This window comes from Manacus candei, unplaced genomic scaffold (assembly GCF_025592945.1).
Source record: "Manacus candei isolate 608988 ecotype Guabito, Panama unplaced genomic scaffold, ASM2559294v1 h1tg000060l, whole genome shotgun sequence".
NCBI lineage: Eukaryota > Metazoa > Chordata > Aves > Passeriformes > Pipridae > Manacus > Manacus candei.
The window spans coordinates 12,343,633-12,370,046 of record NW_026138108.1 but is presented as its reverse complement, the minus strand read 5'-3'; the positions used below and the strand labels follow the sequence as shown (position 1 = coordinate 12,370,046).

The following is a 26,414-nucleotide window of genomic DNA, read 5'->3' as shown; positions in this document are numbered from 1 at the left end:
ATGACAGCAGGCTATAGTTTTTGCACCCTTTACAGTTTGATTCATCTTTAAGAGGTTTACAAAACCCAGTTATTCTTGTGGGTGAAAAGAAGGATCCCTTCCTCTCCTACTGCAGCCTTGCATCGTGGCAAAGAAAGCACAGTAAAATCGCATCTTATTTTTGATAATTTTATGGGTGGGATGTTGTCAAAGAAAGGTTACATGACTGTAACAACATGTCAATCATACACAGTCTTACTTTTCTTCTCACTTGAGCTGTCATGAGTGAGGAATAATTCTAGAGAGATTAAGAAAATTATTTAACTGAAGTTGAAGAAAGATGAGAAACTGGCCCTTGCTATTTAGAGCTTTAAATAAAGTGATGGTACACAATGTTCCTAGAAGAATGTGTACTACTAGTGGTAAACAAAGAAGTGTGCCTGTTTTCAGAGCATGTGGTCAGGAAACTCTCTATCTGTAAAATGTCTTTGAATTTAACCAAAATCTCTTTTCTTATAGAAAGAAGATAAAGTTTATGTGTGAATTAATTTTTAAGGTTAAAAATGGTAACAAAACTAGTTAAAGTTTATGTAGGACTGAATGTATCCACCCCTCCTCAACTGAGGAACTGAGGCACTGAGGCTTATAAATTTGCAATTTTTCTCAACTCTAAACCTTAATAAAATATTCTAGATTTAATTACTTTTAAAGTGGCTTACCTTATGGAATCTTTGAATTGCTTTTAAGATTTTACCTTATGCTAGCTCTCTTTCTAAATTTTGTTTTAAATTATATTTGCATTGAATTGCTGTCATATATCAGAAGAACTTATGTCTTTGGGACACCATGTAATTTCCTACAAACAGCTGCTTAATTTAGGTGTGCTATTTTTCTGAAATTGAATATAACTTCAGTATTTTAATATAAGATTTGATTGAAATATTGAATATTCAGTTGACCATCATGCATTTCAAGAGCACAGATGCTCACCATATGACTATGATCACTTCTCTAAAGGTAAATACCTTCCAAGTTTCTGTAAAATGTGACCAAATTCAAATGCAAGTCGAAATAAAAAATATTTTATGTGTAGTCCTGTATTGTATATATGAATTGTCAATACAGACCTTAGTAGTTCAGGTCTCTCCTTTCTTCTTTTGCTGTTTTATTGTGCATTTTCTTTTTGCCTTAAGGAATAAGCATATTTGAAACCTCTCCTTTTTTTTTTCCCTCTTTATAGAGCCAGTATTGTGCAGAAGCGCATCATTTATTTTCAAGACGAGGGTTCTCTCACCAAAAAAATTTGTGAACAAGGTAAGGTAAAATAAAATATCTTTCTGACCTCCTTGTCATGTTCTGCACATTTCTCTTAACTCTTTGTATCAAGCTCAAATTTTGAAGCCTTGAATAGTTTCCTCCAGGTTCAAATTTGGAATCTTCCATTCGGTTATGTTCTTTCTTATCACATATACTGTTCCCCATACAGTCCTTCCTTGCTTCCCTCTAAATGTAATGCTTGCAACTTTTTACCTGGTCTTTTGTGATACCCATTTGTTTCCAGGGCACTTAGTTAATTGAATCCTGGGCCATTTCATCCTTTCCTAAACCTAAATGTTGCAGGTGGTTATTGCATCCTTCTGGAAAAGTTATATGCTTTGACTGTCCAGAAATTTCAAACATATTGTGTTTTGAGGTCAGCTGAGGTTTTGTCATTATCAGACAACAATTAGAAACAATCCCCTTTTAAATCTGGAGATGACCCAAATAGTACCTTATTTAAAATGTAGTTTTCAATCATTACATCCACTAATAAATATGGTCCAGGTGTTTCAGGGTTCTAGTTTAGTGTAACGGGAAACTTAAAAATAAACAAACAAAAAAAATGTGCCTAACTCAAATTTATTTTCTGGAGTATTTATTATGGCAGCTTCACTGTCCTCTGTTTGCTTTGAGTTGTAGCCATTTTCAATGGGTACTTTGCTGCTTTTTCAGACTCAGCCTCGGAAGGTGTGACTGACAAACCAATTTTAGATTGTTGTGCCTGTGGAACTGCCAAATACAGGCTGACTTTTTATGGAAACTGGTCAGAAAAGACACATCCCAAAGACTTTCCACGTGAGTATCATTATTTTGCTCGCACCATGTCGGGAGTGGGAAGAGGGTTGGAGCTTGTTGTGTGACACACCGTTACTTATTTGCAGCTCTGCTGTGAAAATTATGACACGGATGGAATCCTGCTAACATTCAGTATTGAAAATCAATGGATCTTTCTGTGCTATACATTACAAGTAAAGCCTATTGATTTACCTGACATTTTGAGCTGAGGTGTTTATGAGATCATATTTTTAAAGTATCTTTGTAATGAGAAAAAATCCTTTCTTTTTTTTTCGTATTGTAGGCTTAGGCTGGTTTATAATGTACAGCTAGGAAATGAGGTTTTAAGAAAAATTCACAAAGGGTGGGCAGCATAGTAACATGTTGATTTTTCCACCATGCCAATCTAGCCAGTTTGTTTTCCTGTAAATTCTTTTGAATGATTCCAGTTAGTTTTGGTGAATTTTGAGTCTTGCTGCCCAAGGGCATTAACTGTATATATATATAACTTAGAATACTCTGTCTTCTTTGTCTTTGTTGGTTGAATACAAAGATAAAAAAACCACTTTCTGAACTTTTCCTGTCTGGGTTTTTAACTTTCTGAACTACAGAATAAATATTTTTTCTGCAAGTTTGCTTTTTACAGTTACTCGAGTAACTGTAAAGAGCTGAAGTTACAAAAATGTGTGTTATGCATTTGGTTTTTCATTACTGACTCCACAGTCTGTGGCAAAAAAAGTCTAGGAAACTATTTGAGAACATGAGTCACATTTACGGGTCTTTAAACTTTGTTTTGTTGTCTGTGGTTGATGTTTATTATATAGACTTTTGAGGTAGATTTTTAAAAAATTATTCTTATTGTCACAGCATCAGAAGACCCTTGTTAACTCAAATGTGGTTTGTACCAGCTCACAGTTTTAACAACCTAAGCAGTATTGCTTATGCTGAGTCTCACACATTCAAAGTTATACATTGTTCAGATACTATTGGTCAGCATAACACATGGGAGACAAAATAAGCAAAGCCAATAATTGCAGGAATGCTCTTTCAGGCTACTGGGTGATTTATATGTTTGCTGAGAGTGACACTTTTTGTGCACTGTTTGTATGGATTCGGCTGGTGGTTAGAAACAGGGCATGAGAAAATGACTGAAAACTATGAAATTACTGTAACTTAGTGATGGGGATAAATGACCTTTTCTTTTGCATCCAAACCAGTGAACTCATGAAGAGTATGGGTGCATGATGGAAAGTAAGCAAATTTCAAAAGTTTGTTAAGATAGCAGACTCTGTAGCCTGCTTTCCCCAGTTACAAAGTGCTGAATTAAATTAATATTTTACTTAAACTGGAAGAGTGAAAAAATACCCATTTGGTACTTACACAATTAATCCTGGTAGTAACAGCTAATAAGATTTTACATTAAAATTTCTTAAAGTTAAGAAAAAGATCTCATCCAGATATAGTAATATTAAAAATGAAAACTAATCGTTGATATTATTCTTTAAAATGTTGAGCTTGTGCAGTAATTAGAATAAAATAAAGTATTTTTCATTATGGACTGTGATAAATTACTAAATATTTGCCGAGCCATCACAGAAAATTCTGCAGATCATAAAACTTACATTCTGCCTCTTTTCCTTAACTTATTCTGTGGTTTGCTTTAAAAATCCCTAAAGAATATGTAATTTGTTGCTTAGCTTTTCTCCAAAGAACTGCTTTTTTCCAAATGCTGTTACACAGAAATGTTTCTGAAATGTACTGTGCAAAAACTCTTAATTTTGGGAAGTTGTTTTTTGCGGGTTCCATGGATTAGGAATAATTTGACATTTATTATTATACCAGTGCAATTAAAATACCTCTGTTCCATTAAATTTAGAAGTATATTGTCTAGGAGTTATCAAATGTACCCAGTCTGTAAAGCACTGCTTAAAATGAAACCAGTGCACACAATCTCGTTCTGAGTGTGCCAACTGCAGACTGGAGAGAGGTGTGCCACGGCTGCAGACAGGGGCCAAAAACTTATTCTTAAAACAATTTTGCTTTTGTGGACCTCAAACAGAGAAGAAAAAAATTAAATTGATTTCCAAACTAAGGCTTAAATAAAATTGAGCATGTTTTTCAGGTAACTTTTGCAAGTTGCCACAACTCCTGATAACAGGCAAATGGAAACTGAGTATTTCATTTGTTATTAAATCTGGCTGAAGGGGAACTGTTAAATTTCCTATCACATTTCACCAGTCAGAAAGATTTGTATTTACATATGCCTCGTGGCTTAAAAGTGTTTATTCTCTCTGGGTATCAGCCGTGTGTGATAACAGGAATACTTATGCTCTCCATCGTGATTTGATATGGCACATGTGTGAAATGTGTCAGGGGATATATTCTCATGTTGTGATGACACCTTGATCTTTATGCAAAAATACACATATAAGTGTATAAACCAAGAAACTACTCAAAACTATGAAAATAGAGTGAAATAAGAGCATTGGAAAGCTGTCAGTACTCCGTGTGCTGCCTTAAGAACTGGATAGTGGCACTGGATGCAAAATACCTCTGGCCTTGTACTGCTCAGATTATCTCATGCAGAGAAGTTTCTTTGATGCTTAGAGGAAAAGCTTAAGAAATATCACGTTGTCTCTTTGTTCTCAAAAGGAATGGAAGGGTCAAGGTGAGGATTGAAACATTTGCAAATGTAGCACAAATCTTGAGAAAAGTTTAGGGTAAATGTGGTATACCTCAAACAGCTCATTTGGGCAAGCAGGTGGGCCAGGAACTTTCTCTTCAAAGCTAGTATCTTTAGGGAGAGCTGGATGAGGCTGTGCTCTGATTGCAAAGGCATCAGATGTTCTTGTCCTGCTCAGGATGAGGGAGAGAAGCTTTGGAGCACATGGAACAATTAGTTATCCATTACCCATTTGACAAAAGACTGAAAGGTACTCCGGTTCCTCTCTGTAGTGATACAGTTTTGTTTTGTAGGGACCATGTGGAACCTTCTCTTTCAATAGGTTTCAGTGTCACTGTGTTTCAGGGTAAGCTGCTGTCTGTGGCTTGTGAGACAGTCAGTCCTGTGTGCTAGGATGAAAGAGTGGGCAAAACTGGTGGTCCCATCACTGGAGCTGAGTGACAGTATCTCTCTGTGGTTTGACAAGGTGCCACTGTATATTTAAGGAACAATTGGTAGATCTTAGATCAAGAAACCACCTTCTGTCATTGCAGTCTCTTCAGCTATTACCTGTGGACAAGGCAAGGTTTAGTTTTGGTTTTCTCCATTTAGGGCTCAATTAATGATGAGTTTTAATTGATTTTGAAAACATTAGGTCTGCTACAACTCAGAACTCATTAAGTGTATTTTAGTCCAAGTTTAGGACTAAAGAACCTATGGAAGCTCTCTTTGCTATGCAGTTAGACCATCTCCCTCATCTGTCTATTCTGCTTGCTACACATTTCTAGCTTTTTTCCCCAACCATTGGTGTTCATTTTTCATTTCTAATCTATTTTCTACTCTCCCATGATTAGGTTCCTGCATCTGACTTTATAAAATTCTCTACGCTGTCTTTTTCAATTCCATTGTCCCACCTTTCACATCTTAAATTTGCATTCCTTTTATTTACTTCATTATTCATTTTTCATTCATTTATTCAGTTTCCAGCTGTTTTTACTGCTACTCTCTACCTTTTGCATTGCAAAGAAAAATGTTAAATATTGTCTCACTCCATCACTCTGTCTCCCTCATCTCCTACAGCCTTTTCATTGTTACCAGACTGTCTGTTTATGTGAGCAGTTCATTTCCTCATCCTTTTCCTCATATCCATGTTATTTGACATTTAAGTGAATTCATTTTTATTTCTGTGGCTCCCTCTTTCCCATCCATTTTCTTTCCAACTCCGTCATGCTTTTCTAACATTTTTTTCTTTAAACTTTTTTTTTTTTTTGCTCAACAAGTCAAGAAGCAACAACAGGAATCCTTCAGTCTATCGAATCCTTTAGTCTATGCCTACAACTCTTACACTATGAGGCATCTGAGCAAGCAAACTTAGTGAATACAGAAACACCAAAATTCACTTCTTCACTCCCTTCCTAAGTCGAAGAGAATCCCTACTAATGATGGGGAAAGGAGACATGGTACATATATAATTTAAATATGCAGAAGTAGAAAAAACAGGTGTGTCAGTGCAAATAAGAGCAGTTCTTTACCAGTATTTCAAAAGTTTCTTGGAAGAAATACTAGACACTAGCAAATGTTTCTCCCCTGTTTCAGCAGAAAGCTGCTGGAGGAAGTTTCTGGCTGTAAACCCTTTATAGCCCCATGCCTGACAAGGTTTGGTCACCCAGCTATAAACAGAAACCTGTAACATTTAATGACAATGTAATCATGCTTGTATCTACTTTTTGCTGGTAATCTGCTGTTTTCACCCAAACATAGATCTGGTGGGCTGTTACAAACCAGTATCTGTCAGCGAGGAAACAACTTGCTGTTAAATCTGAGAGTGACCACTGAAGTCTTCCCTTACAGATTCCCTTCTAAAAGCTGTTTGATATGGAGATCTAAAATTAAAGGCTTCTTCAACTTCCTGAAGAAGTGTGAGATCTTTGGTGAAGAAAATATATACTAAGGCAGTATGTTCTAAGGGGCTGATTGATTAGCTGGAATACAATATTTCTTACCATTTCTGCCTGCATTGTTATATCCAATAATTACTGACCCTTTATGCTCAATTTTTGTGGGTCACTGGCTTGTTCTTACTACTCTAAAGATGCGGTGTATTGATGTAGTGAGAGCTGACAGCGTGCAACGCCTGCAAAAGCTTGGTGCTGGTGAAGACTGGGGACTTCAAACCTTTGATAAAAATTAGGAACTGTGCTTCGAGGCTGTATTGATTGTTGTTTGGTTTGTGCTTTTCTCCCTGAAAGGCCGCACCAACCACTGGTCCGCGATCATCGGTAGCTCCCACTCGAAGAACTACATCCTTTGGGAGTATGGAGGATATGCCAGTGAAGGTGTCAAACAAGTCGCAGAGTTGGGGTCCCCAGTAAAGATGGAAGAAGAGATTCGACAGCAAGTAAGTGTATTTTAGTGCATACTTAGAAAAAAACCAAACAACTCACAACCAAAACATCCTCCTTTGGCCTGTGAGTGATTTGTCGTTGACAACGTCTGAATGTGATTTTGCTGACTAATCCTCAGTGAAGCGGATAAGGAGATCTTCCTGTCTTTCTAGACTCATTCTTACTCTGGCAAGAGTTTTTGTCTGTGGAAGGACAAGTAAGTCACAGCATTCTGAACTTAGAAAGTCTACCTGCCCTAAATATCTGCGTGCATAAATCACAGGTAGAAAAGTAAACCTCATGTTTCCTGGTGTAATTCTGAAGACACAGATTTTGTTAAAGGAAAACCTGGAAGACACAAGAAATACCCCTTATTCCTTTCTGAAGTGGTGGGATTTAGTTTATAGTGTATTGTAGTATTTTTATTTTCCGATAAGCACCTTATCTTCAATTTTATGCAGATTCATTCAAGTCAGAAATTACGAGAGTGAGGTGATTTTGTTGATGAGCAGGAAGGCATCACACTAATGATATTTGATGAACTGGGATTATGGTTTAAGGACAAAAGAGCCTTTACAGTGTATCATTTTTTAGGGGGTTAGTTCAGCATAGCAGACATCAATCTTTTAATAGTTTATAGATGATTTTCATTTTTTTACATCAAATAACAAGCAAATTAAATATAGCAGGACATGATGATGGCTATTGTTAGGATGTCTTCCTTCCTCACTAGAAACTGAGCTTAGTTATAAGACAGAAAGAAAATAAATATTATTACATATTACATGCAGTTATACTCACAGTGTCACATAGATGTATGTGTGTGGGTAAGAGCATATATAATATATGGTCAGGATTGCTCCACATGGGAGAGAAGGCAGAAATTGCCCCCAGCATCTTATCAACTTGTACAGGCAAGACAGGAGCAGAAGGGAAACAGCATTCAGTAAGAAAAGTTAAAGGCAGAACAGTTTAGGGACAGATGTGGTTTATTGGAGTCTCTGATTCCATTTTCCTCACTCTCCCCCAAATGGATGAAGTATTACAAATGAGCAGTAGTCAGGGGCAAGGTGGGGTAGCAGGGACACACTGCCAGGGAGAGCAAAATGGGAGCAAAAGGGCTTGTTTTGACATTTCATGTGCCTGCTTTGCTCTGCCAGCCTTTAACTTGTGAGAGGTGTGACTTAATGTTTAATTGATATGCAATATTTTAATGTATTCCTGGGACATTTTCTGCTTCTACCAAATGTCCTGAGAATGAAAGATTTCAGAACAATTGGAATGTTATAGGAGTAGTAGGGTTTCAATTATTCAATGCCCCTTCTTTTTTTTTAATGAAGAAAAGCAAAATAAATATTGTGGAAATGGAAAACAGTACTTTACACTTCAGTAAGGAAGAAAAACATGTCTTACAATAATGAATGATTATCTCCTATTTAGATGCACCCTGCAGAATGTTTCATGTTTTGCTTCCTGATGAATCACCTCATTTTGTGTGTAATACAAACATACGAATATATACATATAAATACATATAAATATAATAATATATATAATATATAAATATATATGCTGTTTCCCTATCAATCATTATGTATTACAAGCACGCTTTCCTTAATAATCTGCTTTCCAAAGAAAATAATATATTCCTTAATTTTGAATACATGTAAGAAACCCTCTGTACCTACAGTCATTTTTGCTACATTTATTTGGATCTTTTCTATATTTGATACTTCTGAGAGTGAAGTCAGCAAAACTTAAAGCAGTGTTTAAAATTATATTGTTGATTAATCATTGTCTTTCTTGGTAAAGAGACAGTACTTTGAGAGCTCCAAGGTAACACTTAGACGATATGCAGAGTTACATAGAGAGATTTAAAAAAATAGATTCAATTATATTTATATAAACAGTGTAAAACAACCTCAGATTGTTTTGCCCATGAGAAAACTTGTATAGCAAAAGGCTTTATGCACTTAATTCCATTCCCACTTCTGTGATGCTTAAGTTTGTATAATCATGGTACAAGAACAGCTGGTGTGTTGGACATGAAACTCCCAAGGCCAAGAAAAATAAAATAAAAACAGCTTATAACTTAATATATAAAAGGGATATGAAAGGAATATGAACGGGCAAAACCAATTTCAATGTGGAGGGAAATGTGATGATTGATATTATTTAACCCATAATAAGCCTCAGTGCACCTGGAAATAGAAAACAGGCCTTGATCCTTTGCACTTTTACAGAGAAGTAGCTGCATTTCATCTCAGCAATATGATACAAACCCAGATGGTTTAAAATTACAGCAGAGTATTCCATATCCCATATGGAACTTATAATTTTTGCCTCTTACTTGGGAAATCAAGATTTTCTCATAGTAGGCCTACATGAAATAAAGAAAATCAGATAGTTACTGTCTTTGTACTTAAGAAGTTAATTTCTTTGCACAGTCTTCACAAATACTTTATAATTAGGGGTTTGGCATGTCTCAGTTGTGACTATACAAACATTAGGTCTGCTCCTGAAGCAGCAGGGTCCTGGGGAGAGTATGAGGTGAAGATCAAGTAGAGGTGCAGTTATGGAAGGTCAAGCTGAGCACTGGGTTCTGTGAATCTGGAAAAGAATGAAAATCATGTCTCTCTCTGCTTTCCCAAATCCCTGTTCCTTGTGCCACATATTTGCAAAAAGAGGATGCATTTATAAGCTGGATTCAAATCAGAGGTGATTGTGACTTTTACAGTATATCAAATAGATAACTGGCTACAGTTTCAGGGGTTGCTGAAATTGGATATGAAATCAATGAAGGTCTCAGATAATTTCAACATCAGGATGTCTGACTGTGTCAATCCTGCAATAATTTCCCAGATTCTTCTCACTCAGACTATCCAAAAAGTGAACCAATGTTATAACTGGATATTACCTACAACAGTGCGACATATCATCAAATACCATAACGTTTTCATTGAGTTTATTTGACTTTTTATTTCTTTTTAGCATGTGCTTAAGGTGCACTAATATTTTTGAGAGCTTGTGAAGTAAAATTCTGCAACCAAGACAGCAGAGCTGGTAATACCAGGAGCTAGTTTGCTGACATTTAAGTCAGGCTGCTTTTTTTTTTTTTTAATTGCACTTTGTCCCTTGCAATATCCCTACCTGCCTTGACATTTGACAGTATTGCTTCCTTCCCCACATGTCCCAGTCTATCTCAGGATCTATTTGCCTCTTTTCCACTTCTTATTCTGCCTTTCTTTCCCCTATCTCTTGTGCTCCCAGCCTTCTGTTGTGGGTTGATGGGAGGATGCAATTCATTAAGATCAGGCTCCAAACAGTTTTGATATTTTTGAAAACACAAGAAAGGCAATGTCTCTGCTTCATTCTGATGCCTGGACTCAGAGCTCTGTGCAGCGTTTTCAGAGAGGGTAATGCCCTTCTTACGGGACCAGACTTGGATTTTTGGGAATCTACTGTGTGTCTGCTGTGTTTTGCAGGCAGTTTCTAAGGTGAATACATAGATACATATTTATGTGACCAGCATCTGTGTCATTGACATTATCCAAGGTTTTATTAAAGAGGAAAAAATCTGTCTAATGATTTTTATGATTTATGACCAAAATAATACCGTGTATGAAGCAACAAAAAAAAGATCTGTCCTTAAAGGAGCTTTGTTAAGAAGTGTCCTAACAATTATGTCATTAACTAAAGATTCTCAAGCGTGAATATTTCTGCTCCCCATATGACAGACTGCTGCATCATCAGCAGCTTTTCTTCCTGACTAGGCACCTTTGACTGCTCTGATTTGTGTTGTTACTGTAAAGAGCCCGCGTGGGATTTTTGCATGGATGACCCTGGGTACTGTAAACTTGCTTTGTAGTTTGTTTTTCTGGGGGAACTTAAAGGAACTAATCAGCCTTTTTGTTAAACTCTTCCTGGCAGCCTGAAAGGAAAGCCACAGCACATAAGAGTTTTACTAAAACAATCTGTCAAGTGGTTGATGTGTACAATAGGATAATTCATGCGTTATACTTCAGGGGTTATAAATGAACAAACAAAGGATGGAAAAGGAATTATGTGAGGAAAAGAATGTGCACTGACCTTGCATATCTCTGAAATATACTCACACTTTCACTTTGTTTTTAGAAAGTCTGATGTCTCCAGAACCTGTTATTTGATAAACTCTCTTGTCAGAAACAAATACAGAACCTGAAAGGAAAATCAAATTGTGACTGCTGTGTTTAAACAAATGAACAAACAGATACAGTAAAAATAGGACTCAGAAGGAACAAAGTGTAATGCTAGATGTCATATCCTCTGCAGATGAAACAAGGTAAAAACAGAGACGTTGATTTAAATATCTTGCACCTTAAGAGAACTGATTTGGTTTTTTCCTAATTATTTTAGAATAAATATTAAGTCATTTTGCCAGCTTTTTTTTTTTTTTTTTTTTTTTTTTTTTTTTTTTTTTTAACCAGGATAAGTAATATTCTGTGCCTTGCCACCTTCTCCAGGAAGTTCAGTTTGTACTCTCTGCTTGTTCCCTATGGACACATAGGTGACATTCTTTCGGGTTTGGCTTAATGCTCTCTGAAATGTCAGTAAGTGCGATGACTTTTTAGATTGTCTTTAGTGGCCTGAGATGAAAGCTGACTGTGCCTCCAGACCTTTCAGAAGAGCAAGGTCTGCTTTCCAGGAAGATATGTGTAAAGTTTTTGACACTTGATAACTTAAGTTACGTGTATGAATTGAGGATGAAACCTGAAACACAAAAAAAATTCTACAGAACAAAATGTATAATTGCTACGATTCCATCCTAATATGATTCCATCCAAGCATTTATCTTTACAAAATAGTTCTGGTATGGATTTTTTAAAATATATCCACATAATTTAAAAAAAAAAAAAAAGAAAAGAGAGTAAAAATTAAAGTAAATTCTTTGCTGGAGTGATCCTGATTGATTGATTTTTATTTTTTTTTTTTTTGAGAAATCTAATTTCAGTATTACAGTTGAATAGTTACCATTTTATTACCTCTTTGGTAACACAGTGCTATATTCTTCCACAGAAGATTGGGTCATTAGAGTTTTCTGACTGATGGTAAATCACTTGAATTACAAAGAGGAACCTGCAGTATATTGATCACTTTTTGTTGTAGTGCTGGGCAAATCATCATGTTTACTGAAACAAGCTTAAAATTTCGCTTTTTGAATCACCTGTTATTGTGTGCTTAGTTAAAATTAGCCAGTCAACCAGGGAGGTTCAACTCAGTAGCACTTGTGCTTGGCAGAGCAGTTAAAAATTCTCCCTGAACTCTTAAGCCTCAGAGACCAAAACACCCCTAACAATGTCTGACAATAAGGCTGCTTTGCACTTGAAAGCTGCAATTCCTGTCGAAATAGTTTAGTCTGTGTTTGTTTAAAGTAGCTAAAAAAATTAGTGACAACATGTTGGCTTGGCCTTCACTGCAGGAGATTAAAACATATACAGGGTCTTAGGTTATTTTGCCATGTATTACTTCTGATATTTCTGCCTCTGTTGTTACTCATGGAAATCACAAATTGGTCAACTGGGATGTTTACCTTTGCTTAACCAAACCTTCAGTGAGTGGCATCAAAATATCCACAGAGCCCCCTTTCTCCTCAGTCCCTAGGGAGGACATTTTTGTTCCCACCTAGAGGATGATCTGTTGAAATGACAGGAAATATTAGTGTGGCCATAAAGTCTAACATAGAAAGCATGGTTGCTGTTCTTCCAAACAGTCCAAAAGCCCTTTGGGATCCTGTGCAAAACCCACAGAAATTTTCTGTAGTTCTGGACTTGGTCTAACAGTGAAGCAGCAGAACACTGTCCCAGCATGATTTCCTATTTAAGTTACAGCCTGACAGCGTGGTTTTGATGTGGTATTTATTCTAATTCTAGACAGATCAAACTACTCGATCATCAATTGGTATCTAGACTCCTGTTTGCTCATTTAGACTTCTCTGCACTCTGTGCATACCCCTCTGCTGTGAATTATGGTACTTTCTATGCTTTTTGAAAATGTTAAGTGGTAGATTTTTCATGCTTTCCTTTTGGAAGGTATACCTTAGATAATACTTTTAAATCTCTGGCCTTTTGGTAATTAGAAGGTTTGAAATCCCTTTTTACTGCGCTAAATTTCATGAACTGTTTCTGCTAAAAAGAAATTGCTGTCTACTTATGTCATAAAGGGAAACTTTACGTGCCAGTAAATATACAACAGGGTGCAGGACACCACTTCTGGGGGGGCTTCCATTTTTTATAAACTTATGTTGGAAACCGTAGTTAGGATGTTCAGTTTGTGTTGCTTTCTTTAAAAAAAAAAAAAAATTGTTCATCCAAATTCCGTTCTTTTTTAGTACTTGATGATAATAAATATATGCTTCTCTAATAAGAAACTGATATTGCATCCTGTGCCACTTTGCACTTCGTGGCCACATGATTAATTGTTGTGGCCATTCCAATGTAGACCAAAATATGACATTCATTTTGAAAAGACTCATGTTTAAAAGGTGCCTTTTTTCCCCTGACAATTCTTGAAATGCAATTAAAAATTTTAAATAATAATATTTAATTTTCTTTTATATCTTGATTTGTAAGGCAGATACCTAGAAGTCATGTCATTTTAAAAGGAAAGTCAGAAAGAGAAAATCAACTTTTTTCAGATGTAACAGTAAGTAAATTGGGTTTCTACAAATCCTTTTCCTTCTGAAGAAAGTGTGGAAACCCCAAAATTTCAATTTCTTTGCAGAGTTTTCTTTCTATATGTTTATATAAAACAGTATAGTCACTCTGTCAGAAAACTAGTATTTGGTTTCACTGCTAGTGAAAGTTTCTCTAGTTGGAATTATATTGCAGAAGTTTTGATTGCTTATGCCACTGTTAAGCAATCATGTTTTAGCTTTAAAATTAACTAAACATGGGAAGTTCACTTTGAGATACTAAAAGGTAAGAAGCATTCCACTATGGAGGTAAAGCAAAGGTATGTCTTTTTTAATAAAAAATTCGCTTCCATTTCAGTCAGAGAAACTGTTGTTTTATTGAACTAAATAACCTTGTAAATTCTGGAAAATATGTATCATTTGTACTAACCCTGACTAGTACAGAACATCTTTGGTTAGTCTAAAAGCCATTGAAGTGAAAGACCCTTTCACAAAATTAAGCTCTGATGAATGGTTATTAAATGTACTACTTTCTGGGCTGAAACATGAAAGATTCATGACAATTTTCATAGTTCACTCAGTCAACCAATAAAAATGAAAAGAAAAATTTTTGTTTATTTGAGTACCCTGAAAATATCACTGTGATGTGGATAAATTCTTAGTCATTTAGGTTGGATGTCAGGAAGAAATTTTTTACAGAGAGGGTAATCAGGTATTGGAATGGGCTGCCCAGGGAAGTGATGGATTCACTGTCCCTGGAGGTTTTTAAGATGACACTGGATGTGGCACTCAATGCCATGGTCTGGGAACTACAGCAGTGTTGGATCAAGGGTTGGACTTGATGCTCTTGGGTCTTTTCCAACCAGGTTGATTCTATGATTCTATGATTAGAGCACAGTCCTTACGCCACAGTTGCTCCATGTGTGGTTCTTCTGTTTGGAGGACTCTGAGACCTGGCAGATATTGAACACATATTGTGCAAAATGTCTTTTCTATTATTATGGTAATCTCCCTGGTTTGGAACACCAGACAAAATAGAATTTTTAAATTTTATTTAGCCTTTGGTAAAAATTTTAGCAAAATAGTGGCTTAGTTAAGAGTGCTTTTTCAAGTTTTCTCAAGTTGCTCTTTGTCAGATTTAGTAACAAGATCAGGAAAATGCTGTAAATCTGCTGGAAACTCACACTGTTGGAGAGTAGAGCTGTAAATCTTGTTACCAGTGCTTGTTTGGTTTTGTGGGACATCTTTAATCCACTTGGATTAGTTATGTGCAGAACTAGGCCTGGTGCCTTATTGTCATTAGAGAAGGGATGGTCCTTTCTGCTGCTAAAGGTCTGTGAAAATCAGACACAATTTTTGCCGTTGTGACCTAGAAACTGTTAAACCACTGCAGTTTTGTCCTGTGGTGGATGGGTATTTCCCTTGGAAGAAGCAGCCTTTGCAATTTAACATGCCTGGCACAGTCATGCCATGAAGATGGCTATTGTTGGGTCAAAAATTCTGTCACGGTATACTGGGGTGTGTTGTTGCATTGCAGGACATTTCTTCAGCTACTTAGAATTAGAAAATGCTTTTGCAAATTGTCAGCATTGAACAGACTCCTGCTAGGACACTGTTTTCTCACAAAATAACCTTGACATTGACTCCTGCACACTGTGTGGAGATTCTCTGTGCAAACAGACAAGTAGAGATGACATTTGAAAAATTAAAACTTTTATTTTTTAAATTTTCTGTGCTTTCAACAGGTGTTACTACTTGATGATCAGTAAGACACCTTGATTTTTAAAACTCCAGCTTCTGAGCCCTCATCCTCTTAATGAATTCCAGAGGTTTCACACCTTTAACTTTTATTGGATTCTTTGAGGTTTTGCCCTCTGAATAATTACCCAGTAATTGATAGGAAATGTTTTGCATAACCAAACAATAAGTTACGGTGTTAACAGTTAGCTCAACATTTAATTTCTCCTTCATTTGCCTCAATTTGCCTTGCTTCTTATTTTCTTCTAATCGCCAGACCCTACATTTCTATTATAAACCAGGAAGAAATACATCTTTTCAGTAAAATCCAATAAGCAGATTCTCTTTCAGTAAAAAAAATCTTCAAACATTCTTTTTGCAGAAGACAGACCCTTCAAGAAAACAAAAAATTACTAGTCTTTTCAGCGAATTTTGATGCTAAGTCTTGTAGAAATGGGACCTACCAAAGTTCTTACCCGTTTTTTAATATCTGTGATAGCTGAGAGGTCCATCGAAGCTTATGAAGATTTTCTCTGCCTCTTTGATAGCTGCCTGGATTGCAGTAAAGCAATGCTAGAGGAGGGCAACAGTTGCTTCTGATAGATCCATTCATTTGGAGGGTATGCAATAATTTTAGCTCTCCAGTACACAGACATAAAAGTAACAAGAAATATCATCTGCTTGAGACAATATGATTGGATTGCTAGACATTATTTGCTAATTTTAGTATTTTAAAGTATCTTGCCTCTTCATTTCCTGCAGTTAGATTTTATCACACTGTTCTGCTGTCACAAAATTATTACCATCTCGTAGCGGATTCATCCAGTGGAAAGATGTGATGAAATGACTTTCAAATTATCTTCTCTCAGTCTACCACTGCAGCATTTTTAAAACATGAGCATTTCAGATGCAGTGATTCTTCTTGTACTGCTAATAATGAAGGACAAACTCCATCTGATAGCAGAAGTTCAGTGCTCCTGACACCAGACTGCGGCCAGAAAAATCTGTCTTATTACTTGCAACAGTTCTGGTTCAGAATGGCAGCTCTAAATCCTAACAAGGCGCAGCAGATGCATTTGAGGAGTGACTCTGAGGCTCTCAGGAACTGTCTGGCAGCAACACAAGCAGAATGGTAAGTAAGAGTAACTGCAGAAGAGGGAACTCTACAATAATGTTGTATTGTTTGACAGGCAGGCATAGCAGAGGTTTAAGCTCCTCCCTCTGTGGGGGGCACTGCCTAAACTCCTGTTGCCTTTAGCAAAGTTTGCTTTTTAAGGGTCAGATTACTGCTAAAAATTAAATTAGGAAAGAGCCTCTGAATACTTTCCTCTGCCGTGATTAAAATGCAGTGGCTGAATAGCCAGTGGCATTCAGCTGCCTATTAAGGAGGTGCTGCAAAGGCTAAACAAGAGCCTGAACTCTCATTAGCAGCATTTATCAGGAACCACAGGATCTTCCCTTGTTTTCTCTCTTGTTGCATTGTAAATATTGTTCAAAGGAAACAGCACGAAATAACAGCTGAAGCTGAAGAGTCCTACTAGCTCATTTGACTTGCAAATACTTAATTATTCACGCAAATTTTGAACATAAACACAAACGAAGGAAAAAACCTACAGTGCCAAGTTCATCGTTCTGGCATTAACTTTTGGAGGGGGGGTTTTGTTTAGGAACCTCAGCTCAGAACTCTGTTACTCTGTTTGTCTCAAATGCTTATTTCCACCTAAAATTCAGCAGAATGCTTCAAAAAAACCCAGGTACAAATATCACATATATTTCCAAAACCAAACGTGGATGCAAATATATGAGAGTTACTTGACCTGTGTCCTTTTCTAAGACAGCTTCTCTCAGCTAAATACCTAAATCACACTGATTTCAAAATCTCTTTATTGCATTTAATGTGCAGTGAAAAGGCATGTTCAGTTTTTATGTTGCATTTATGTTAACGTGTGATGGGTCGAATGGTCCAAGACACTGAATAGGGAGGATATTCATAAGTCTTTAAATAAAGTTTTAACTTTGTTTTCTTAGATTGCTTTTCTAGTCTGAATCTGAAAGAACTGTGTTGGAGTTTCTCATTTAAGGAACACTTATTTTTAGCAGGGGGGAAGATTAGTCTTGTTGAGAAGTCTTTAGCTCAGGAAAGAATGACATTCTTGGAGATTGTAGTTCACTTTGAAGTTTACAAGTCAAACATTGATGTAAAATAACATATGCATGAATTTAGGAAATGTAATATATGCTGCAGCCTGAAACAGAACCAACAGTTAACACAGGGCTTGGATGAAAATGTCTGTTATTGTAGTTAATTGCTGGTTACAAACTCTAGATCCCTTTTAAGATGATGTTTTTGGATTCTCCATCAGTCATCTCTCTCCTTTTAACATGACTCAACTGATTCATTATATTCTTGCTTTGGTCAGTGATGTCTTCGAATAAATACCCTTACTTTTTCAACAACATTTGATGGCAATATTTTAGGAAATGATATAAAATATTTGGCTCGAAAGTTGATAGATTGATAACTAAAAATATTCTATAGAAAACTAATTTTCAAATAATAATTTGGAAATTTATGTAAGGTATTAGGCTGTACCTAACCCTAACAAGTAAGTTGATTCTTTGCCAGTATAAACACTGAGTACCTCAAATGCTTATTTTTTTCTTTATGGGTGAGAAGAGGCCAGCACTGTATCTGGAGTGGTCTCAGAGGTGCTTAAATACTGTATATCTTACTGATATAGTAAATCATCTAGTTTGGACAAGTCAGTTTATTCCTCTTAGCATGTTTTTTTCTATTCAATACTACGTAGTCCTAGGAAAGGACAAAAAAATTAGCTAAGAGACAGGATAAATTATTTTATTTAGAGAAATGGAACGTATCTTAAAATTATTATCTATGCTATATTCCCTATAAGTTGGTACTACCAATTTACATGCTGAGGATGCAATGATTTTTGCCCTTCTCCCCTTCTTTTATAACTGAATTTTTAAATATTTTCAATACTTTTAATGTATTCAATACTTCAAAACTGTCTTATTTAAGAATAAGTATCAACACGGAAAACAGAACTCTTTAAAATTCTATTTTTGAATTCCATTGAAATATGGAAAGAAGAAAGAGTTTATTAAGCATTTTTTAATTAAAGACTGAAAGTACATTTGGGCTACATAGTCAATGATGTTGTTGCACAAACCAGACCAATTACTGATATTAGCTAGAGGTTTGGGGATTGCTTATTGAGCATCTGACAAACAAATGCACCTCTAAACCAAGCAAGAATTAAGAAAGTGTGGGTGCATTTGTGCCTTATGACATTTTAAATTGAATCATATGACATGAGATTTTATTGCTCTTATTTGGATATAAACCCCTACATTAGTTGACAGTGGAGGGCTAGTGGAAGAGAATGGATGATTTCTTGAAGAAAACAAGTTTCAGCGTACAACATTCAGAAATGCAGATTTTAATTTCAAGTATGTTTATTAATCTGTTAACCCTACTTACCTTTTTTTTTTTTTTCTGTTTGAGACAGGATTCTTAATATGAGGGTAAGGGGAATGAAGGCAGGGAAAATGACCAGTCATGGGTTTGCCCACAAAGGAAGATATTTTAACTTTTTTCTTCTTTTTTTTTTTTTTAATCTATAATGAACTTAATCTTTATTTGGCTTTGTAGTCATCAAGGTTGAGGCCTACCAAATGATGGTTTATTATTTATGTTCAGCTTGCTGAGAGGAAAAAACTGTGCTTTGGGCAGGAGTTTGAAGGCAAACCCTTTTACTTCTAACAGGAGCAATGTACTTTCTAGCTAAAATGTTGTAAATATATCGGGTCACATGTGAATCTGATACAACACTGGCTCATGTCTACAGACTCTTTGCTTTTCCTTGTTGCTTATATTCATGCGTCTAAACATCAAAAATGCACATTTTCTTTTAGTGTTCTTCCCAAAAAATTAGATCAGTTCAAATTCTTAGCTGCATTATCACTGTCCTCACAGCTTTAGTTTCTCACAGCAATTTTCAGAACACGTGTGATTTTACACTCTCATTCCTCCAGCAGCTGAGAAGGGGCCTCTAAAAGCAGTTTTCCATAGCTGTGTGCAGTGCACTGTGCTGAAAACTTCACTGTGTGACTTGAGCTTTCAAAATAAAACCCAAAGGAATAAATAGGTCTTTGTCATCATTAGCTTTAAAGTAGTATATACAAAGGGGAATATGTATGTGTATACAAATGTGTATAATAGACAAAGACATATATGGCCATATAATATATATATAGTTTAATGTCTAGATGTGAGAAAACTGTTGATAATAATTTTCTTATCCATGTAAACTACATCAAAAGTCTGTATTTAGCCATACATATGTAACAAGAGAGATATCCACCACCTAAAATCTGCTTGAGCATCACTGGTTTTTCCACTTGAGATGTTTTATCAAGGGGATAAGTTGTCATTGATTAATATATGGCCATGAATAGTAACAATCTGCTTTCTTAAACACAAGATGCATACATCTCCCCAACCTTTAGATTAAGAAAGGCATTCAGGTGTTTTTAAAAATAATTTGCATCTAAAATCTGTTGCTATCTGCATTTCTCCTTGGCTTAAAAAAGACATAATACTGCAAATAAATTAAATCTCTTGGTTATTTAAACTATATGACAAGACTTTCTGCTGCAATACTCATGAAACAGCTTGTGCTGATGGAAAAATGAAAATTGAAATTTCTTTTTACGCATGGGAATTTGAATCACACACACCTCTTAGAATTGTAGTACAGAGGTCTTTTCATTTCACAAATGGAAGTGTAATTTTTCTACATCCCATATAAATTCACTTTCATAATCACTCCCTAAAATTAAGGTTTATAAATTTTCTATGTTATTAGTCAAATAAAAATGTTTCGTTTGACTTATATAGGCAAAGAAATACCCACAGCATACACCTATTCATAATATAAAAAAGCTGTCAGTAGATTATCTGTCAACTGTCACTTTGGATATTTCCCGTTTCTTTTTCTTTTCATAAAATGTTGGGCAGAATTAGTGCTTGTGTGCACTGATCTCATGCTGAGGTTTTTCTCCCTCTCTCTCTTTTGCTCTCTCCTTTTCCTATATGTTCATAGACGAAGAGGGAAGAGAGACTCAGGAAAGAACAGGCAACCTTCATCACTTTTACTACAGAAATGTTAAATGCTAGAATATCAGCTAAGGGTATTTATTTCAGAATTTTTAGGCGATTTAAGTTACATAACTTGTAGAAGACTGTGTGTTTTACTGCATTGGTAGCTAATGTCCATTTTCCACTCTGTTGTGTTGCCAGTCCTGTATTCCCACCTGGCTTTCCTGTGCTCTGCACGGGCAGAGCTTCAGCACTTTTGCTGCCAATAGTGATGGTGTTGCCCCAAAGCTTTGTATGATGTTCAGGATGGTTTGATCAGACACAAGAAGCTCAGTGAGTTCAGGTAGCCCAAGACCTGAGTTTTTGTAGGCATCCTTTTGAAGTGAGCGTTTTTACAAATTACTACTTATATTTTGTACGTGTGCACATGAGTGTCTGTAGGCAAATATATTCGGTTGGTTCTGAATTTTGCATCAGATCAGCAGTGTTGAAGGCAGACTACTCCTTCATGATTCATGTAATAGCAATGATATATCCATATTTCCTAATTCAGCCAGAAGCCTGCCTATGTGAGCTGGTGCATCTTGGCACACTTGAGACTCATCTACCTGGGACAACCTTGGGATGTAGGCAATGGTTTAACAGATAATAGTTGTGTTGCTTTAACTCCCCAGGTGGAAGCTTGTTCTGGAGAGGTGGCTTCCCTGCATTTTAGCTTAATGTTGTTCCAACACACTGAAAGACAGCAAATGAAGGAGGAAAAGCACATAAAAGGATCCCCAGTGCAGAGTAACAGTTCTCACAGGTGATTTGTTCTGCAGTAGCTCACTGGGGCTGCTTTTGCAGTCAAATTTCAAGTACAAAAAAGATGGAGAGAGACTCTTTGCAAGAGCACGTAGTGACAGGACAAGGTGGAATGGCTTCAAACTGAGAGTAGGTTTAGATTAAATATTAGGAAGAAATTCTTTATTGTGAGGGTGGTGAGGTGCTGGAACAGGTTGCCCAGAGAAGCTGTGCCTGCCCCCTCCCTGGAACTGTTCAAAACCAGATTGAATGGGAGTTGGAGCAACCTGTTACAGTGGAAGGTGTCCCTTCTCAGGGCAGGGGGGTTGGAACTATATGATCTTTAAGGTCTGTTCTAACCAAAGCCATCCATGAAGATAGCCCAGAGTTCTCTGTCCTGAGAGTTACTGAATAGAGGCATCTTTCCCTGTAGTATCAATGCTCATTAGACTCAGTTGAAAGGCTCCCCATCACTTTAACAGGACTCGAATCAGTTCTTCACATCTTCCCAGCAGGTCCTTAACTGGCTGCAGGCTCAGTGATTTCACTCAGAGAATTCTATAAACTTTTTTTTTAGAGCTCCCATGTGGGTTTGGGGCATACAGATCTTTTGGGCTGTGTCACTTCATGTCACCTGACAGGACAGAAATCTAAATCAAAATTATTTATAGGGCAAAAACTTTCTTATGTAAGATCCAGACCTTCATTTCAGGCTGAAATTCCAGGGGAGATAAATTTCCACTTCTATATGGACTAGATAGTGTGTTTGTAGTTAAGCAGAAGAGAGTTTATTTATATGTCTTCCTTTACTTATCTTGTTCCTTTGACAAAAAAAAATTAGTATCTATTTGGTTTGTAGAACCACATTTATATTTTTGCAGTACCTTAAGGAGAAATTCCACTCTGTCTCCACACTTTTGCAGCAATGTTAAGGAAAGTAGATGAAAAAATTCATTTTCACTGAAAAATATAAGGAGAAAGCCTACTGTGTTCCACAGATCCACAGTTGTTTTAAATGCTTCCCTTTTCAAAAGTTAATTATGTGATTGCTGCATTACTTAAGAGCTGAGAAGAACATATCTATAATGAGCAGAATCTGAATACATTTTTAATGCATCTTTTTTAGCTCTCCCTGTGGCTAGGAGTGCTTATTGAGATGTTCATTTACAATAGATTACTGCTACTTTTTTTAAGTGCTTTCCCACTCTCCATAATTGATGTATTAGTATATCCCCTAAGCATATTTTCTTACTCATCTTTACTCCATTAAGATTAAACAGAATGGTCATTAGATCATAAAGAAATAAAATATTCACTTTACTACTTACTGCAAAAAAGCTGCTATTATCTGTCAAATATAAAGATTAACTTTACCTTCAGGTACATTTTTAATGGTCTTTTAAATATAGCCCTCAACCACTGTAACACATAGTAACAGATGAAGAACTTTCTTCATCAGGGGGAAGTATATCTTAATTAGGTGTCAGGCCCAGAATTTTTTGCTCAGCCCATGTTCTTAGCTGTGAAAGATTTTTATCCATGGTTATCTGAATTTGTGACACAGTTGCAATGCAGGTTGAAATTAGGAAGACAATTTGCACTTTATTACTTGCTATAGACTTTTTAACACGTTTTAATTAAAATGTCAAAGATCATATTCTATATCTATTTTTTTGTTCAAGTAACAGTGGAGAATATGAGTTTGTAAAGTTATGAAATGACCCAATTTCAGTGTGCAAGCATTTAATAAAACATTTGCAAAGAGGTGTTCAATCATGAAACAAACCCAATATTTTATGCTTAGAAATTTAGGCTTGTAGAACAGTGTGTTTCCCTCATTCACTATAGTCCCTCATTACTTTTTGTCACCTCTCTTTTCTTCTGAGGGGGAAGAGAATGTTTCAGATGGTGAAAGTAATTTTCAAAGGACATAGGGAAGACAGAAGACACTTCCATTTTATGATGGAGTACTAACATATAAAATACATGAAATATATGCAGCAACATAACTATAAAGCTGTTCTTGAAAGTAAGGGTCTTGTTTCCTATCCACCGAACTAGATAAACTTTGCAAAAGAAATCTAGTATTATTAATGAGTGACTAATTATTATAAGGAGAAACTGCAGTCAGATTTATTTTATTGATTAGCTCTTTATTAATGCTGTCGTGGCTCCAAAGTTGCAGTGTTCACAGACATTCAGAGAAGTATCAATATTCACTAGTTTTGGTTTTTACTGAGCGTGAGGTCTGTCCATCAGTGCTTGGTTCCGGGCCATTATTCTGCCTGCTAGAGATTACTAAAAGAATTTACAATTTGATATAATTCAGATTTGTAATGAAAACCTTTGGGATATGCTAGCTTATGTTTATTGTATTAGCTTTTTTAATGATGGTGTTAATGTCGGTAACACTTAAGATCTTCCAAGGGAAAAGCTCTTTTCCCAAGAAGTCTGGGGGGCTATAATGGCATCTGTGATTCCATTAGGTTGGATCTTGGATCCTGTCTTGGGCATGGTGATCACAAAATAATTTTGGATTCTCAGAGAAAGAGGGGTGTTAGCAGAATTACCACCTTGGACTTGTGAAGGACAGACCTTGGTCTGTTTAGGAGACTGGTTGATAGAGTCCCTTGGGAGGCATTCCTAAAGGGCAAAGGAGTCCAGGAAGACTGGCCATTCCTCAAGAAGTAAATCTTAAAAGGCTCAGGAATAAGATGTCCCCTGTGCTGAAAGACAAGCCAGAGGGGAACATCAGTGTGGCTGAACAGAGAGTTTTGACTGGAACTCAGTAAAAAAAGGTTTAGGACCTTTGAAAGAAGGGACAGGTAACTCGGGAGGGCTGCCTGGATGCTGTGAGGTTATGCAGGGTGAACTCAACCTTTGAGATAATAATTCTTTGCCATCAAAGCTACCACTTACCTTCAGCAGTGCTTTAGTTTTGTCAGCTGCAGAAACCTTCCTGAGTGCTCCCACACGTCCAGGGCCAGCTCAGCTACCCACAGTAGAGTTCAGTTCAGGTGCTGAGCTGATCTCAGCACAGCTGCCTTCTCACAGGCTGGGGAGGAAGGTGCTTGACTTGGTGTTTTGACACCTCTCTCTGAAGTTTGGTCTGCCTTGTCATCTGACTGGAAACCCAGCCCCTGTGATGGTTATGGCAGATGTTGTTTCTTCTTTTTATCAGTTTTCCTTGGGTGAAAACACGTCCCTCACTCATTATGTAAAACAGATAATTAGCTGATTACTTGTGCTCCATTTAGCAATGTGATTGGATGTGTGCCACTCCTGTCAAAGTTATAGAAAAATCTTCAGAAGAGGGCAGTTTGCTCAGAAGGTGCTCTTCCACTGTCACCCCAGTACCCCAGAGGCCCTTCTCCCTCTCTGCTGGGCTCTTTGAGTGGATCCCACTGTCAGTGCCTGGATCTTTTTTTTATGGCATAGGACAATTATATCTACCTGACCCAAGCCTGTTGCTGTGCCCCTGCCTCCCCTCCTAACCAAAGGCTCTGAAAGAGCTGCAGTAAGTGCCCTTGATCCCCTCAGTGGAGCTCCACTGGAGACAAGGGCTGGAATGGAATTCACAATAAATAATCAAGCCTGTAAGTGGCACAACAGCAGTGCCATTTCTTATGTACTTGTGCAAAGTAGAGGAAATTCGTTCCTTATGTGTTCAACCTTGCCTTTACTTTTCTTTCTCACCTTGCCTTCTAATTTTTCTACAATTGCACTGAAAAACACTTTGGTAAACCTACATCACCCTTTTCTGAAGTGGTTTTCCAGGCTTCTCTCAAAGAGCACCTATGTTTCAGCCTCTCCGAGACTGCATGCTATTACTTGGTCAAGCCTTTTGTCCTTAATTGTAGGACTTTCCAGAGTTTATAGGGTGTATATATTTTTTTCTTTAAATAACTGTTCAAATGAAGTGAAAGAATTCAGTTGCAGGCCATTCATTCATCCATAATGCTACATGAGAAAATTTTTCACCCTCTTCTTCTTTCTATGGAAGGTATAATAAACTAGCTTGTAAGCCCTTTGTCAGTTTTTATTTTTGCCTTCATGTCTTTATGTCTGTTCCAGGAAGACCAGGATTTGTTTCAATTCTAGTTTGTTTTGGCCAGCGTATGCTGAAAAAAGATACTGTGAAGAATTGTTAAATTTACAAGTAAATGATATAAATTCCTATGTACTCATAATACGTTTTCACTGCCCAGATGGTAACTAAACCCTCTAACTTCTCCCATGCTCTGGTGACTTTAGAAAGAAACAAAAATAGCAATACTAACCCCTCGACAAATAACAGTTAAATGGATGGCTTTTCACAACCATGCCATTGGTCTTTTATCTTTTTGATAAAGTAGGAAAAATATCTTGCTCTTTACAGAAAACATTAAAGCTTTGTGATCCTGTCAAGTTTAACTTTTTAGCAGCAGAGGAGATTGGTCTTGTCCACCTGATACAACACTGCTTTGTGCTTGAATCACCTGAAGTCAAACTTCAAGTTAAGACAAAAATCTCTGGAGTAAGGGGGCTGGAGAGGAGCAATAGTCTGTGTATCTGAATGCTTCTAGCTGAAGATCTTTTTGTTTTTCTAACCTTCTGCTGCTAGCACAGAATACCCTAAATTCCTGTGGATATTGTGAGATAGCAAACCTGATTGCTACCTGTTATTTTCCTCTTAGATGAGCTCAGTACTTTTCCATTTGACCTTGTGTAGACCCAAGTTGTTACAAAGGATTAAGAAGAAAGAAATTAAAAGATAGAAAAATAAGGGAATATCCACTCTGAGACAAAACCAGTAGCTTTTCACCTGACCGAGTCACCACTAGGCTTGACATTGCTTTTTCCTTGGGATAGTCCCTTTTGTCCTCTGAAACTTATATCCCTTTTGGAAAAAAACCAGGTTATTTCTACTGCCTTTCTCATTGTTAGGAGAACAAATTAAAATACATTCATTTAGGACATGCTAGTGAAGCATATCAAAAT

The 26,414-nt window shown here is 36.6% G+C and overlaps 1 protein-coding gene across 1 annotated transcript in view; it reads left to right on the top strand.

Annotated features, from left to right (window-relative positions):
- SPON1 (spondin 1) overlaps positions 1 to 26,414 on the top strand; it is a 199,951-nt gene that overhangs the window by 57,331 nt on the left and 116,206 nt on the right. Inside the window, exons 4-6 of the mRNA XM_051804186.1 lie at positions 1,220 to 1,293; positions 1,972 to 2,094; positions 6,985 to 7,133. Coding sequence (XP_051660146.1) covers positions 1,220 to 1,293; positions 1,972 to 2,094; positions 6,985 to 7,133 — 346 coding nt within the window. The remainder of the gene's footprint in view (positions 1 to 1,219; positions 1,294 to 1,971; positions 2,095 to 6,984; positions 7,134 to 26,414) is intronic.